The following is a 14,007-nucleotide window of genomic DNA, read 5'->3' as shown; positions in this document are numbered from 1 at the left end:
AGACCCCATCGCGTCTCAAATAATCACTTACCGCAAAAAGAAAATCAATGGTCTTTACATGGTATTAAATGTTTCCCTTTTCACTACTTCGAAATTTGAAGCAAGCTGGCGGAACGAACAGTCCGAACATAATGACTGCACTCAGCAAAGCGGGAAGGAGTCCACAGCCAAACGAGTTCAGTTCAGTTCTGGGGAAACAGACGCTTACAGAACTGGAGCAACGAATTTCATGATACAGACGGGACAGACATCTGCCATAATGCTCGGTAAATATTCTGATCAGGGCCAACAGGACGTGCAACGTGATTTCTGCTCCCAGAAAGAAAAGATCGGGAGGGGGGAAGGAATTACAGGTAACCTACGAGCAACAAAACGTATTAGAACTATTTCATGTGTTTACAACGATTGAACACAAGTATTATATGAAGAATGTCGTCTTCTTGGATGTTGCGCCGTGTAGACATAGTATAAACCAACCATTCGAAGGAATGTATCGCCTCCATCTTCAGGGTAGAAGAAAAAACAGAAAGAAAAATCCGCGAGCGAGGAACCAGCTCCCATATTTTCTAGACAATCGATTCACAGATGGCGGTGGGTTGTCAGTCTTACGCCGTCCGTCCTTTACCCCCAAGAAGATTCCGGGTACCCATTTCTGTCAGAGGCTGCGTCGGCCCCAGGGTCATAATGAAGCTGGAAGAATTAGGTCAATTGAAAAATTCAATGACATTGGGAATAGAATTCAGGACCTTCTGGCTTGTGCTTTAACCAACTACCCTACTGCTTGTCCCCCTTATAACACCTTGTAGACCATCGAAAGTCAACCGACGTTTCGGAGTAACATGTTGCCATCATCCTGAGGGTTGAAGCCAAATAAGAAACCAGCATGGAGCAGCTAGCATTTGCTAAAACAAAAACAAAATCCGTGGCCTATAGTCCGCAGGCGAAGTATACCAATCGAGTGACCGCCGATTTCGGCGAAGTTAGTGCCAAATTTAGCGGATAGCGGTGTCGCGTGGTTAGCGCAACGGATCCCCACGGCCATTAATTTCGGTTTTCTAGCTCGGAGCCGTTGTTTCCCCCGACAGCTAAGGGATCCGATGGGCGAACTTAACTTCACATAATCTTAGTTACTTAGTGTCAAATTAGTGCGGCCTCCGTAGTCTAGGGGTAACGTTCCCACCTCATGACTCACGGTACGCGGGTTCAAACCTGGCGGAGGTAGTGGAATTTTTAAGGGCGGAAAAATTCAGGGAACAAGTCCTCCGGGAGGGACTTTAAGCCGTGGGTCCCGTGTCGTAGATTTACTGCACGTAAGAGAACCTCATGTCTCTAGGAAACCTCTGAGCTAAATTTAGGCAATTTCCCGCCCAAGTAGCTTCCAATGTCTCCGGTAGATGGGGGAGCTTAGGTACCACTGCCAGAGGAGGGACGACCTCACTGACAGAAAGGGACTATCAGATACCACTGCCAGTAGAAGGCCGAAACCTCGCTGGCAGAAAGGGAACGATAGCAAACACCAGTACCGGTAGGGTATGGAGACAGTATAAATTCAAAGGGGGACGCACAATAGATCAAACTGGTCGCGGTGCATGGGGTAACCTACCCCCTCAATACTGAATAACTGAATAGTGTCAAATTAAAACAGATTGTTAGTTCAAGCGAACTAGTCTTTGTAACATTTTGCTTACATCTTGTAGCAGCCCATAAATAAATGAAAAATTATCCTCACGAGGCTGAGTGGACCCCGTGCCAGACCCACTGCGTGTGAGAAAATATGGTAGCGCCTTGAATCGAACCCGGAACTCTGATCACTAGACCATAGAGGCGTTCTAGCATTTGCTAAAATGAACAGAAAATTTCGGTTAGACCGCCTGTCAGGATGACGAAGCAGAGCAGGGTCAAACCACTTGACGACAGGCTGCCATTATCAGTGAATAAAAAGCGGAATGTCAAGGCCGCTTCAGTAGACCTCGCTATTGGTTGAGCTGTTTCCACATCTCAACTACATAGCAAGCCGGACGAGAGCTATTATGCAATCCTTCCGAAGTGAATCTGCTGTGTAACGGTCACGTGACCGAGCAGTACAGTTTCCATGAATATAACGCTTACCGCAACAAGAAACAAGTGCGTAGGCAAACTACAGGAAGTCGCATCAGTGAGATTGGACGTTTCAGTAGCAGTCCCTGGTGAGTATATGCTTCTGTTTCGTGTGACGATGTTTATAGCTATAGTCCCCACCAACAATCCTTAAATCCACTGCAGAAAGTGTAGGCTCGGCCCGGGTAAATTGCTGCTGGGCTCGCCAGCACATGGAGTAGCATAGAATTCTGTTATAGTGTGAAGTATTTATTGATATGAGAAATTTAGAAAATTCCTAATGACTAGTTTCAGAGTTGCAAAGGAACTCTCGTAGAAATTAATGCCATAGGTATAATGACTACCCGATTTCGGTGAAACTTGACAAAACAGCGTGTCAGATGAGGACAAAATCTTCTGCTACTTTTAACTGCCTGTCAAAAATACCAGTCTGACTGCCTTGCGTATTCCTGAGGTGGGAACAACCAAGCATCATTTACAATGATTTCTGAAATTGTACCTACGGTTTCAGGCCTACTGGGCCGCTTTGGACTCTCAGGGTATGACCGGGGTCTGAAATCTTCAGACTGAAGCGCTATATTCCGAAAATAACATTCACTACTTACTGAGTAAGTGACAGCACAAATTAGCTGAACTAGACAGATATGCTTCTTAATACTCCGATACGCCTGTTTCGTATTTATCTCTGACTAATTTAACAATGAAACACATTGTATTTGTCTATACTGTATATTCTGATATGCACGTACATAATGTACATGTATATTTGAAGAGTTGAGAAGAATATCTGCTTTGCTCTTACATTACAACTTATTATAGAATTCAATGGTCTTCAAACCCCTTGAGAGCGTAGTCGGTATAGCGACTGGTTACGGGCTGGACGACCGAGGGGGCGGAGTTCGAGTCCCGGTGAGGTCAAGAATATTCTCCACGTCTTCCAGACCGAATCGGGGTCCACCCAGCCACCTATCCAGTGGGTACCTGGGGCTCTTTTCCCGGTGGTAAAGCAGCCGGGGCGTGAAACTGACCACTCACCTCCAAATAGTGCGGAGGTCAAGAAAATATGGAGCTATGCATCCAATCCTCCATACGCCTTCATGGCGTAGTGCTTAATTAGTTAAGCACAGGGGACAACTTTACCTTTTACTTTTATACCAATAAGCTTACTAAGTATTATTACGTAAGGCAGGTCGCAAACAATGCATCTGAATTTTCCCACTTTCAAGTGTAGATTTCCTATAGAGAGAGTAGTAAGTGTTTTGACCTTGATCCGTATTATTATGCCTTCAGCAAGGAAGAATCTAAGAATGTCTGTCATATATATAGAACAGGATACGGTTTACGAACAAATACATGTGCGTATTATGCGTAAAAACCGGTCACTTGTAACAACACCGCAAGATTGCAGCAGTGAAGTCTGTTGAGAAGTGCCACGCTTCCGGCGTCCTTCAACGAAAGATATTACTGAGAAAACATAAAATGGTTTTCTTTGTGGTTTATTGCACTCTAGACTGCTGGCATTCTAAGAGCACAACATTTCGGAAAGTGCAGTTGGGGGAGGGGAACCTGCTCAGTTGGGTCCGTTAGATACAGCTAATCTCGATCATTTAAAGAAAGCTACAGAGTAGGTGCCTCCCCATCTTTTAACTTGAGGAAGGAAACATATCCAGTTCCTCAACTTTGTGTTCTTTTAGAATCTTAGATGGAGGCACACCCCGAAAGTTAGTAATCCCGAAAATACACAGCGCACGTAATAAGTGAAATCGTGGAAATATGCCTCAACACAGTGGATCAATAAAGATTTTGTCTAAGATATCAAACCTCCACTTGAATTTTCAACAGATGTATTTCACTATTAAGGCTACAATAATTTATTCATGTCTTGTACGGGAACAGCCAACAACATTTCTTTCTTACTTACTTAATCGGTTTCGAGGTTGTTTTTTTTTTATCATTTTACAGTTGGACGAGTGATCAGCTTGTCGCGAGGCCTCTACCTAAACACAGAATAAACACATACACATACATGCATGCCTTGTGTGGGATTCGAACCCACGATTCCGGCTTCCGAGTAAGCGAAGACAGTGCATGCCTTAGACCGCCCGGCTACCGTGACCGACCCAACAATATTTCCGGTAGAAAAAAGTTGAAATTGTCTCTACACCTAATTAGTTAAGCACCAAGCCGTGAAGACATAAGAAGGAGCTGAGATGTAGCTCCGCCATTCCTGTACTCGGCGCTAGTTGGATATCAGTGTTCACATCTCCAACCCCGGACCGCTTTACCCCCAAGGAAAGGTTTCCCGGTACGATGAACCTTTCGGATAGGAGGCTGGGTGGCACAAGAACCTGTGTGGACGCTGTGAACAAGAGGTCAATCTCTTTCACCTGCTGGGAATCGAACCCCAGCTGTCCAGCCCGTAGCCCATTGCTATACCGACTGAGCTATTCCGGCTCCCACACATCCAGGAACACGGAATGTGAATAATCTTCGTGACACGTGTGAGGCTTATTCCTGAATAGTTAAAAAAGATAAAGGTGTCCCTGTGATTAACTAATTAAACACTACACCATGAAGGCGTATGGAGGATCGGATCCATAGCTCCATATTTTCTTGACCTCGACACTAGTTGGACGTGAATGATGAGCTTCAAGCCCAGACCGCTTTACCCCCGGGGAAGGAGCCCCCGGTACGCATTGGATAGGAGGTTGGGTGGACCCCAAAGCCGGATTGGACGATTTGGAGAAGAGAAAATTCTTCACCCTACCGGGACTCGAATTCCGATCCCTCGGTCTTCCAACCCGTAGCTAGTCGCTATACCGAATACGCTATACCTTCTAGTAGATCGAACAAACAATTTAACAGGTGATCTGTGTTGTGGTCGCCTGTAAGCCGAAGTGGCAAAACGTGCGTGCCTAGCAACAATCCCTGCCCAGACAACAATGCTGAGCTGCAATTGATATCTAGACGGGGGCACATATTGAAGACTGGTCCACTGCCCGCGGGTGGTGGTTGTGGAAATTTATGATGCGTTCGGTACCCAAACCTGCCTCATCTCAAAAGAGGACTGGCAAAAATGTATAGGTTCTTCACATTTCTGAACAAACCGTGGGAAACAGGCAGGGTTGAGACCCTGCACTTGTTATCAATGGTATGAGAGCAGCAGCTGTTCCCGCAGTTCTCTTCACACGGTCATGCACTCGGTTGCTACTTGTCTTGTGCTGACGGTCGGGCTCACTTTCAATAAATGCATGTGCGCCAATTAGATAAACAGATACCCATTCATATTGTAGTATTAACGATAACAAAATACAAGAAAGTTAGAAGTTAACATTACGTACTGCAGCGGTTCTGCTACAGTTTGCCACTAGACACAAAACTGCACAGAACGAACACGGCTCCACGGCTGAAACTGCGGAGTGACACAGGTGACAGCATTAAGAACGTGTCTGAGGGACAGAAGTAAACTTACGGAGGATTTTGATGCCTTACGAGAAAATAAACCCAAAAAGTATGAAAATATCAGATGAAATAGTCATTAAATTTGCCGGACCTATGTTTTTTTATGAACTTGCTCTGTGGATTCGATATGTGGAGTCCATCCCCAAAGTCTGCCTACCGCTTAAAGATTGATTCTGTATATCTTACCCCCACTCCTTCCCCGAGCACGAGAGAGCAGAATAGTAAAGCAACTGTTTCGTCTTCGCTAGAAAAATGATATCTCACAAGTTTGTTTAAGATAAAGCTGTTGCCTCATGATAACTTTTGAGCTTAACGAGTTGCGTGAGTCTTAAAAAAAAATAAGTGCTTTCCTCAACGCATGAACATCTAAGTTTGCTCAAGCAGTAAAATGTGCTATGAAGTTGGGTGAGATGACACCGACAAGATATTAGTATGCTGGCCACAATTCGGCCTGTTGTACCAGCCGCTTGTAATGACAAGAGTGGAGCAGCTAGTGACAGGAGAAACCGAATTACTCAGAGAGAACATGCCCCAGTACCATTTTTTTTCATCAAAAATTCCACACACTTGACCTCGGATCGAACCCTAGCCTCCGTGGTGGGCAGTCGGCGCCTGACCACCTGAGCTGTGGCAGAGACTGATGAAGTCCTTAATTCCAAATCTGTCAACAGTACGGACTACAATGGGTGTTTTCTCATGCTGCTACTCAGTTCATGGAGACTGATGTTAAGACAGCGCTGTAAATTGCAACTGCTTCCTCCAAAGGTTTCTCTTTCCGGGTTACTTCCTGCAGTCATTCTCTCAGTCCTTTCGGCAATGAAAATTTCAAGAATTTATACAGCTTCATTGCATATAATCTGTCCTGTCGTGTAAACACAATTTTTCAATATCATTAACTACTTATTTCTAGTTCATTCAAACCTCGCAATTCTAACTTAGGTAGTAAATAAAATTACCTTTAGCGAATCCATATCATAGGAGGCTGGAATGAAAGTCATGTCCGAGGCAATTTCCCGCATGGCTGACAGAAATGTTTTCCATTACTTTTTCTTAAATTTTTTAAACGATTGTGTGTAATTATTATATTTTTCCAGTTGAATTTTCCAACGTACGAAGAAAATGACGATCGACCTCTACTATTTGCCCCAAAGCGCTCCATGTCGTGCAGTTATTCTGACAGCCAACGCCGTCGGAGTTCAGCTCAATTTGAAATACTTGGAGCTGTTCAAAGGGGAGCACATGACGCCCCAGTATCTTAAGGTATGTGACCTCATAAATCTCGTGAATTGGAACTAGGTTTGTTTTACTTACTGATAGTCAAATCATAACATATACTGCAAGACCTGAAGCCTTATCAGCAGCAAATGCTGATAAAGTCTTGTCGGGCTATCAGCCGTGTCAACTGCTTAAAAATTACCTACTTTTCAGTGACCAACTCTGAAACGTCGGTAACGTTTAACCATCTGACATAACTGATAATGTAAAAAAATTTTACAAAATCTGTTGTTGAGAAAATACAACCACCATTTTCAACAACAATTTCTAATAATCATTTTCCATGAAAATTACTACAGCTGACAACAGAGGGGCTATTGTTGCAGAACCTCCTACCAGAAGAATTGTACTAGCTGGGACAATCATATTCTTCGCTCGGTCGGCTCAGTGCTACCATAATTTTACAAAAATAATAGTAATTTTATTCCATAAAGATATAATAAGAAGACAGTTGCATTGTGTTAAACACAAATTAGACGACGCCTGGGATAATGCACTTCAGTTCTCTGCGGTTCGTTTCTGGATCGACTAATCGAAAGAGTCGCCATGAATCACAGTTTTACGTAGCTTTTCATTGCTACTTCTGGGATAGTACCTCATAACCAACTTTGTCCTGCTACATATTACGTCAATATCAGTACTTGTTAAGTAAGCTTTGTAACGAACGAACGAATTAAGCACTACGCAATGAAGGCGTATGTTGGAGTCGATATATAGATCCACATTTTATTGACCTCAGCACTAGCTGGAGGTGAGTGGTCAGCTTCACTTCCCGGCCGCTTTTTCCTCGAGGAAAGAGCCCCCGATATCCATTGGATAGGAAGTTGTGTGGACTCCAGAGTCGGTCTGGACGACTTGGAGAAGTGAAAATTCTTGACCCTACCGGGACTCTTAACTCAGACCCCTCAGTCGTCCAGCCCGTAGCCAGTCGCTATACCGACTACGCTACCCCGGCTCCTCAAGCTTTGTAACAAAAGCGCCAAATGTACAATAATTGGGGCCAAACCATTTTCCCGATATGTATCGGAAATTATTTAAAAATGAAAATTAATCATTTATTTCAACAGCACCATACGTATCTTCAGCTACTGTTCACCTTACAGTTCAACAGCACCACTCAGTATAATATCAGTGCGTCTGTGTGCTATATGTAGTAGATCGTTAGTTGAATATTAATTACTGACATGTTGTTAATGAACACCACAGCACTATAAATAACTTGTATTGTCTTCCCTGTTTGAAATAAAACTGTGGATCAAGTTCCTTTTGACAAGGGCAAAGTTTTTGGTTCGAATCAAGTCCGCAGACTGTTCGACAGTTTTTATCCACTACCACACGGTTTTAATCATAGGGTATTAGAACCTCGGCTGTAGCTTCTGACTTCTTTTACACTTCAGTGGCCACTGACGGTTTTGACCCATCGCAGGGTTTAACCACGGCCTTCTCCGCTGCGGTTGTAGTCAGCATATCAGCAGATAAAAACGTGTGTTTGTTGCCCGCAAAATACACGTTCCACGAACAAGTTTCGTTCGCTGTGTCGCATTCTTAGATCAAAGAAATGTGAAGGAAACAGAACGCTGCACCTCGCTACTCCTCTGTGAGTTAGCAGCCTTAGGGGTTTCTAAGCATTCTGAACTACTTTAACGTGAATTATTCTTACAAATGTCATACAATGAAAAATTTGGAATGGTTCCTTATGAACAGATATTGTGATCAATTTAAACACGCTCTTTGATTAACCTAATTAATCACCCTGCAGAATATAAGCTGAAGTATTCTTTCATTGCCACTGTTCTGACTGAAGTCTTCATTGCAGCTGAATCCCCAGCACACCGTACCAACCCTAGACGACAACGGGTTTACTCTAGGCGAAAGGCAAGTATGCTAATAAAAAAGGTAATTTTGTCCCTGTGCTTAACTAATTAAGCACTACGACATGAAGGCGTGTTGGGGTGTGGATGTATAGATCCACATTTTCTTGGTCTCGGCACTAGTTGGAGGTGAGTGGTCAGCTTCACGCCACGGCCGCTTTACACCCGGAGAAAGAGCCCCCGGTACCCATTGCATAGGAGGTTAGGTGGACCCCAGAGCCGGTCTAGACGACATGGAGAAGTGAAAATGCTTTACCCTACCGGGACTCGGACTCCGACCTCTCGGTCGTCCAGCCCGTAGTCAGTCGCTATACCGACTGCACTATCCGGGCTTATTACAAGTATCCTAGTAGACTTACTTATCTTTATCTTAAACTTTAAGTAAATTTGCAGAGCTGATTTTTATGATCTTGTGTTCTCAAAATAGTTTGTTAAAACAATTCGATCTTCACATATACACGTGTAAAAACAAAGAGAACCACGCTCCATGTGATAATTGAAAGTATCCTGTATAACCGTACAAGAGCTACAGAATTTCAGTCTCAAATATGTAGAGCAGAGTTTAGGCTGCTGATTATTCAAACTGAACTCCGTATACTGTAAACCTAACACAGAGACCCTGACTTCACATAATCTGCCTGCCGCAATTAACGAGCAATTTGCTTGTAATACATGACTCAACATATTTGCTTATACATATATGGCTGCCAGCATGACTTCTCAAGTTGACTCAAGCGATAATGTTTCTGACTTTCATTCGGGAGGGGGTACATCCGAATCTCGACCAGGTCACCAGTATTATGACTGAGGTTTCCTGTCGTTTTCCTCAGTATATCAGGGCAGATCATGAAATAATAATTTAAATGAGATGAGGACTGCTTCCTTTTACATGCTTACCGATTCATAGTGACTCTCATTCAGCCTTTCGGCGCCCTGTAATAAAGTTACTGGCAGCGTCTGAAGACTGAGAACAAAAATGAACAACAAAAAGTAGAATGTGACTTACAGAAAACAGTAATATAAAACGGTTCATAAATTCACAAATTCAGAGACTGCTGTAAGTTTCAGGACATGGATGCAACATGGTAGAGCTGGCACTGAGAAAATTAACTGTCCTCAGCTGCACAAAAGCTGTTATACCTATCCTTAAAATTCTTAATTCGCATAACAGGTGAGGTAACGAGAAATCATGGTATCTTTTTAATTGGAAACCTATTCTGACGGTACAGATGTAACCCTTAGCGCATACCAGATATTTTCTTTCAGCATGTTTCGATTTCCAACATTCTATTAAAGATGAATTTAGTTACAGTAAAAATTTTCAATGTAGGTTTAGTTCACAGGCAAATTACGTACGATGCCTCTATTTTGAATTTTTCGTTTGTGAGGTGCACATAGCCTACTTTATGTAGATTAACAACTTTACGTGTTCGTCTGGAATGAAATGCCCATGTTAATACTCACGTCCTATAGTCGCGCCATCATCTGCTACCTGGTGGAACAATATGCCAAAGATGACTCTCTCTATCCGAAGGAGGCGAAGAAGCGCGCTCTTGTTAACCATAAGCTCTACTTCGACGCTACAACTCTGAATCAAAGATTCTTAAACTATTATGTAAGTATAATGAAAATTTTATTCAAAATACATGGTTCAGAATTAAATGTTTTTCATCTATCTTAACAAAGCTATAATTATTATCACTGCTGTTGTGTTTGTCCAGTATGTAATTAGTTCTATCTACTCTGTGCTGAGTCTGTAATTGGCCTTGCGGCTGTTGGCTCAGCACATAAACAATAAAGAATTGAATTGAATTGTNATTGGCCTTGCGGCTGTTGACTCGGCACATTAATAATAAAGAATTATTATTAACTTCTACGTGCGTATGTACACGTATGAGCTTTTCTTGCCACATGACGGCATAGACACTGGAAATGTACTCATCTTATTTTTCTCACTTATTAATGATAAGTCTGATTTTTTCATGGAGCTGTTATTAATTTATACAGACAGCATTATTTTGTATTTTCTGTTAGTTATTTTGTGCCCTTCTACTTACTCGTGTTAACTTTGTAATAGGCATCCAAGCTGTTATATTTGCGCATATATAAACAAGAAATGAATTGAAATGAATTATTTTTATTCTTTCCAAATATTTATACTTTTCATTTCTCAATTCTCAATAACAATTTAGATTTGTGTTAATGAAATTATTATTATTATTATTTTTTTTTTTTTACTTCTCTTCATTAATGTGTTTTTCCTCCAGTGTTTGCCTGTAATTTTACTCTGACTTTATGTTGTGACTGTCCATAATGTAATTACTTGTGTCTATACTGTGCTGTCCATAATTGGCCTTGTGGCTGTTGACTCAGCATATAAATAATAAAAAACTGAATTGAATTAATTATTCTTGTATTTATATGATACCAAGTGACTTGCATGTCCCATAATCACAGTTCTTACAAATTTTTAAACTCTGTATTCCAACGAAAATGGCCTTGAGGCTAAATGAAATTTGAGATAAGCAACTTATGATTTAAGTTGCAACATATTACACCATTCTAAATGTATTGTGAAACTAAATATGTTCTCTCCAAAAATACCAGAATTTTTCCACTGCTAAGCTACTTCATTATGAAATAGCAATTATTTAGTAAAAAAATATTAATTGAATTTTATTAACACACAAAATAATGAACCTGACAATATTTTTATTAACGGTATTCTCTTCTTTAACGAAATGAGAGGAAATAAACATATTTTGAATTTCCCAGCGAAGATTGCAATTCTGATTTCGTTAAAGAATAAAATTAACTAACATGAGACATTAGTATGATTTGTGAGTATATTTTACCATCAGAACAATGAGGAAAAGAAATTTCAATTCTGTTCTCTTACCGCTGTAGGTACCGATCATGTTTGAAGGGGCCGAGCCAGTCCCAGCCCAATATAAGAAGCTGGAGGAGGCATATGAAATTTTCGACAAGTTCCTAGAAGGACAGACGTGGGCAGCTGGTGACCACCTCACCATCGCTGACCTTGCGCTCGTGGCTACAGTATCCAGCGCAGAAGTAAGTACAAATTCCTTCTGTTGCTGGTCCACTGGCGAGAGAATGCAGCGCTGTTTCTGGTAAACTGGATCTGAACTTGACACCCAAGGAGTTTCTGAAAGGTGGTTGAGCCTTTGTTGTTACATATTTATCTGCATCCTTTTCATTTTTCTTTTTTGGAACGTTTTCGTCATTGTCCCATTTTTTTATCAACATCACTGTTAAATTTGTTTCTGAAGATTGAATTACCTGATGAGAATTACGGAGTTGGCATATTTACTAATAATTAGTTGTGATATTCACTCCTTGATCATAACAAACAAAACTTGTATTCAACAGGAACTGTAAGCAACAAGACATAAGTGTATATATAATGAAGGAATAGAGGATGCAAATTAACATATCTGAAACATAAAACCAAAAGTCATAGAAAGAACTGTGTTTCATAACGCTTAACATAACCTTCGTTACGCTGTAGCATTCTATCAAATCGTATTGAGTAAGGTGTCATCAAACAAATGACTAAACCTTACGTGGTGTCTGATATTAAAATGTTAAGATCTTACTTTGTGGGCTGTTTAATTACGCTTTCTGTATGAAAACAAGTACGTTAAACTGATACCTTAACCGAGTACCCCACTGCCAGCTTGTTCGGTGCCTTCACAGGAATTAATTTTCAGGCAGCAGAGTTTTATCTTGAAGCAACTCCTAAATTTTGAGTTTAAATTCAAGGAACGATTAACTGTTTCCCCTAATAAATGAACATAATGCTTGTGTTGAATTGTTGTAGTCTAAAATCTAAACAGTTTTCAAATTGGGGTTACAATACTACAGCAGTTTTATGCCCCCCCCCTTTGGCGCTACACCCCAATTTGGGCCTTGGCCTACCTCCATGAAACTCTCCAATTCACTAGATTTTAGACATTCGGTAGGACTCCTTGGGCGGATGATCAATTCATCGCAAACAGAGAAGCGCGCACGCACGCACGCACACGCACGCGCGCACACACACGCACACTCTCTCTCTCTCTCTCTGAACATATATGCCCTGAGTGGGATTCGAACTTACGATCCCGGCTTCCGAGCGAGCGAAGTCAATGCAAGACAAAGTTACCGTGACCGGCGGCAGCAGTTTTATTACAGTTCAAAATGTAACTAATTTTCAGCAGACGCTGACTCCTAGCACATCCTCCATCTCGCCTCATCTTTATGTAAAAGGGAAAGACGAATTTTCTGTTAAAAGAAAGGACTACATTACTTCACTGCAACCGCATGAATCATGGGGCTTCTTTCTCGCCTGGAAGTCAAATTCTTCCTTCGAAAATCAACAGAATGAGAACCAATGATGTCACTCTTTACGTAAATAAAAACAAAACTATGTAAGATTTGAGGTTTTCACGGCGGTGACTATGAAGAAAGCAGTCTTCTGGGATTTGGCACCGTGTATATGTGGTGTTAACCCACGTTTCGGAGGAACTTCGGTTAACACCGCATTCACACGGTGCCAAATCCCAGAAGACTGCTTTCTTCTAAAATAAAACTAAATCAGTGGGTGCTAACTAGTCAGATAACCACCGAGTTTGTTTTATCTGTTCCAGATACTTGGATTTGACATTACGAAGTATCCAAATGTCTCCAAGTGGTTTGCGAAAGCAAAGAAGAGCATTCCTAAATATGAAGAACTGAACCACGCAGGCTGCTTGAAGTTCAAGGAAATGTACGAGAACTTAACTAAAAAGAAGTAATGAAAAACACATAAAGAGTGTTCCATTTCACACGCCGTGTGCTTTGTTGTTGTCAGCTGTTGTCAGAGATACAAGAGCAACATCTGAACCTAAAATATGTATGTACGGTTGTGAATAATTACAGATTATGTTATTGCCACAATTCTGTAACTCTTTTCTAATGTGAAAATATAACAGCAAATTCAGATAAGATGGTGACGTACAGAATATGATCTACTGCACATACCATGAAATACTTACTTCCTTACTCATGGAGCCAATTCTACAGCTACTCAAGAATTTCCCAGCATTTTATGGAACTCGAAGTTTCATTACCGTGTTCACAAGAGCCCTCCACTGGTCCCTATCCTGAGCCAGATCTATCCGATCCATACCATCATATCCTATCTCTCTAAGATCCATTCTAATATTGTCCACCCACCTACGCCTTGGTCTTCTCTGTGGTCTCTTTCCTTCTGGCTTTCCCACCAATATCCTATATGCATTCCTCGTCTCCCCCAATCGTG

General features: G+C 41.6%; 1 protein-coding gene across 1 annotated transcript in view; it reads left to right on the top strand.

Annotated features, from left to right (window-relative positions):
• The first annotated feature begins 2,038 nt into the window (after positions 1 to 2,038).
• Positions 2,039 to 14,007, top strand: part of LOC111870200 — a 23,271-nt gene continuing 11,302 nt past the window's right edge. The window contains exons 1-6 of the mRNA XM_033753711.1: positions 2,039 to 2,186; positions 6,654 to 6,819; positions 8,651 to 8,709; positions 10,179 to 10,320; positions 11,613 to 11,777; positions 13,355 to 13,497. Of these exons, the coding sequence (XP_033609602.1) occupies positions 6,679 to 6,819; positions 8,651 to 8,709; positions 10,179 to 10,320; positions 11,613 to 11,777; positions 13,355 to 13,497 (650 nt within the window). The 5' untranslated portion in view covers positions 2,039 to 2,186; positions 6,654 to 6,678. The remainder of the gene's footprint in view (positions 2,187 to 6,653; positions 6,820 to 8,650; positions 8,710 to 10,178; positions 10,321 to 11,612; positions 11,778 to 13,354; positions 13,498 to 14,007) is intronic.

The sequence above is a fragment of the Cryptotermes secundus genome, unplaced genomic scaffold (genome assembly GCF_002891405.2).
Source record: "Cryptotermes secundus unplaced genomic scaffold, Csec_1.0 scaffold779, whole genome shotgun sequence".
NCBI classification, from domain to species: domain Eukaryota; kingdom Metazoa; phylum Arthropoda; class Insecta; order Blattodea; family Kalotermitidae; genus Cryptotermes; species Cryptotermes secundus.
This window is presented reverse-complemented; position numbering and strand designations above follow the sequence as displayed.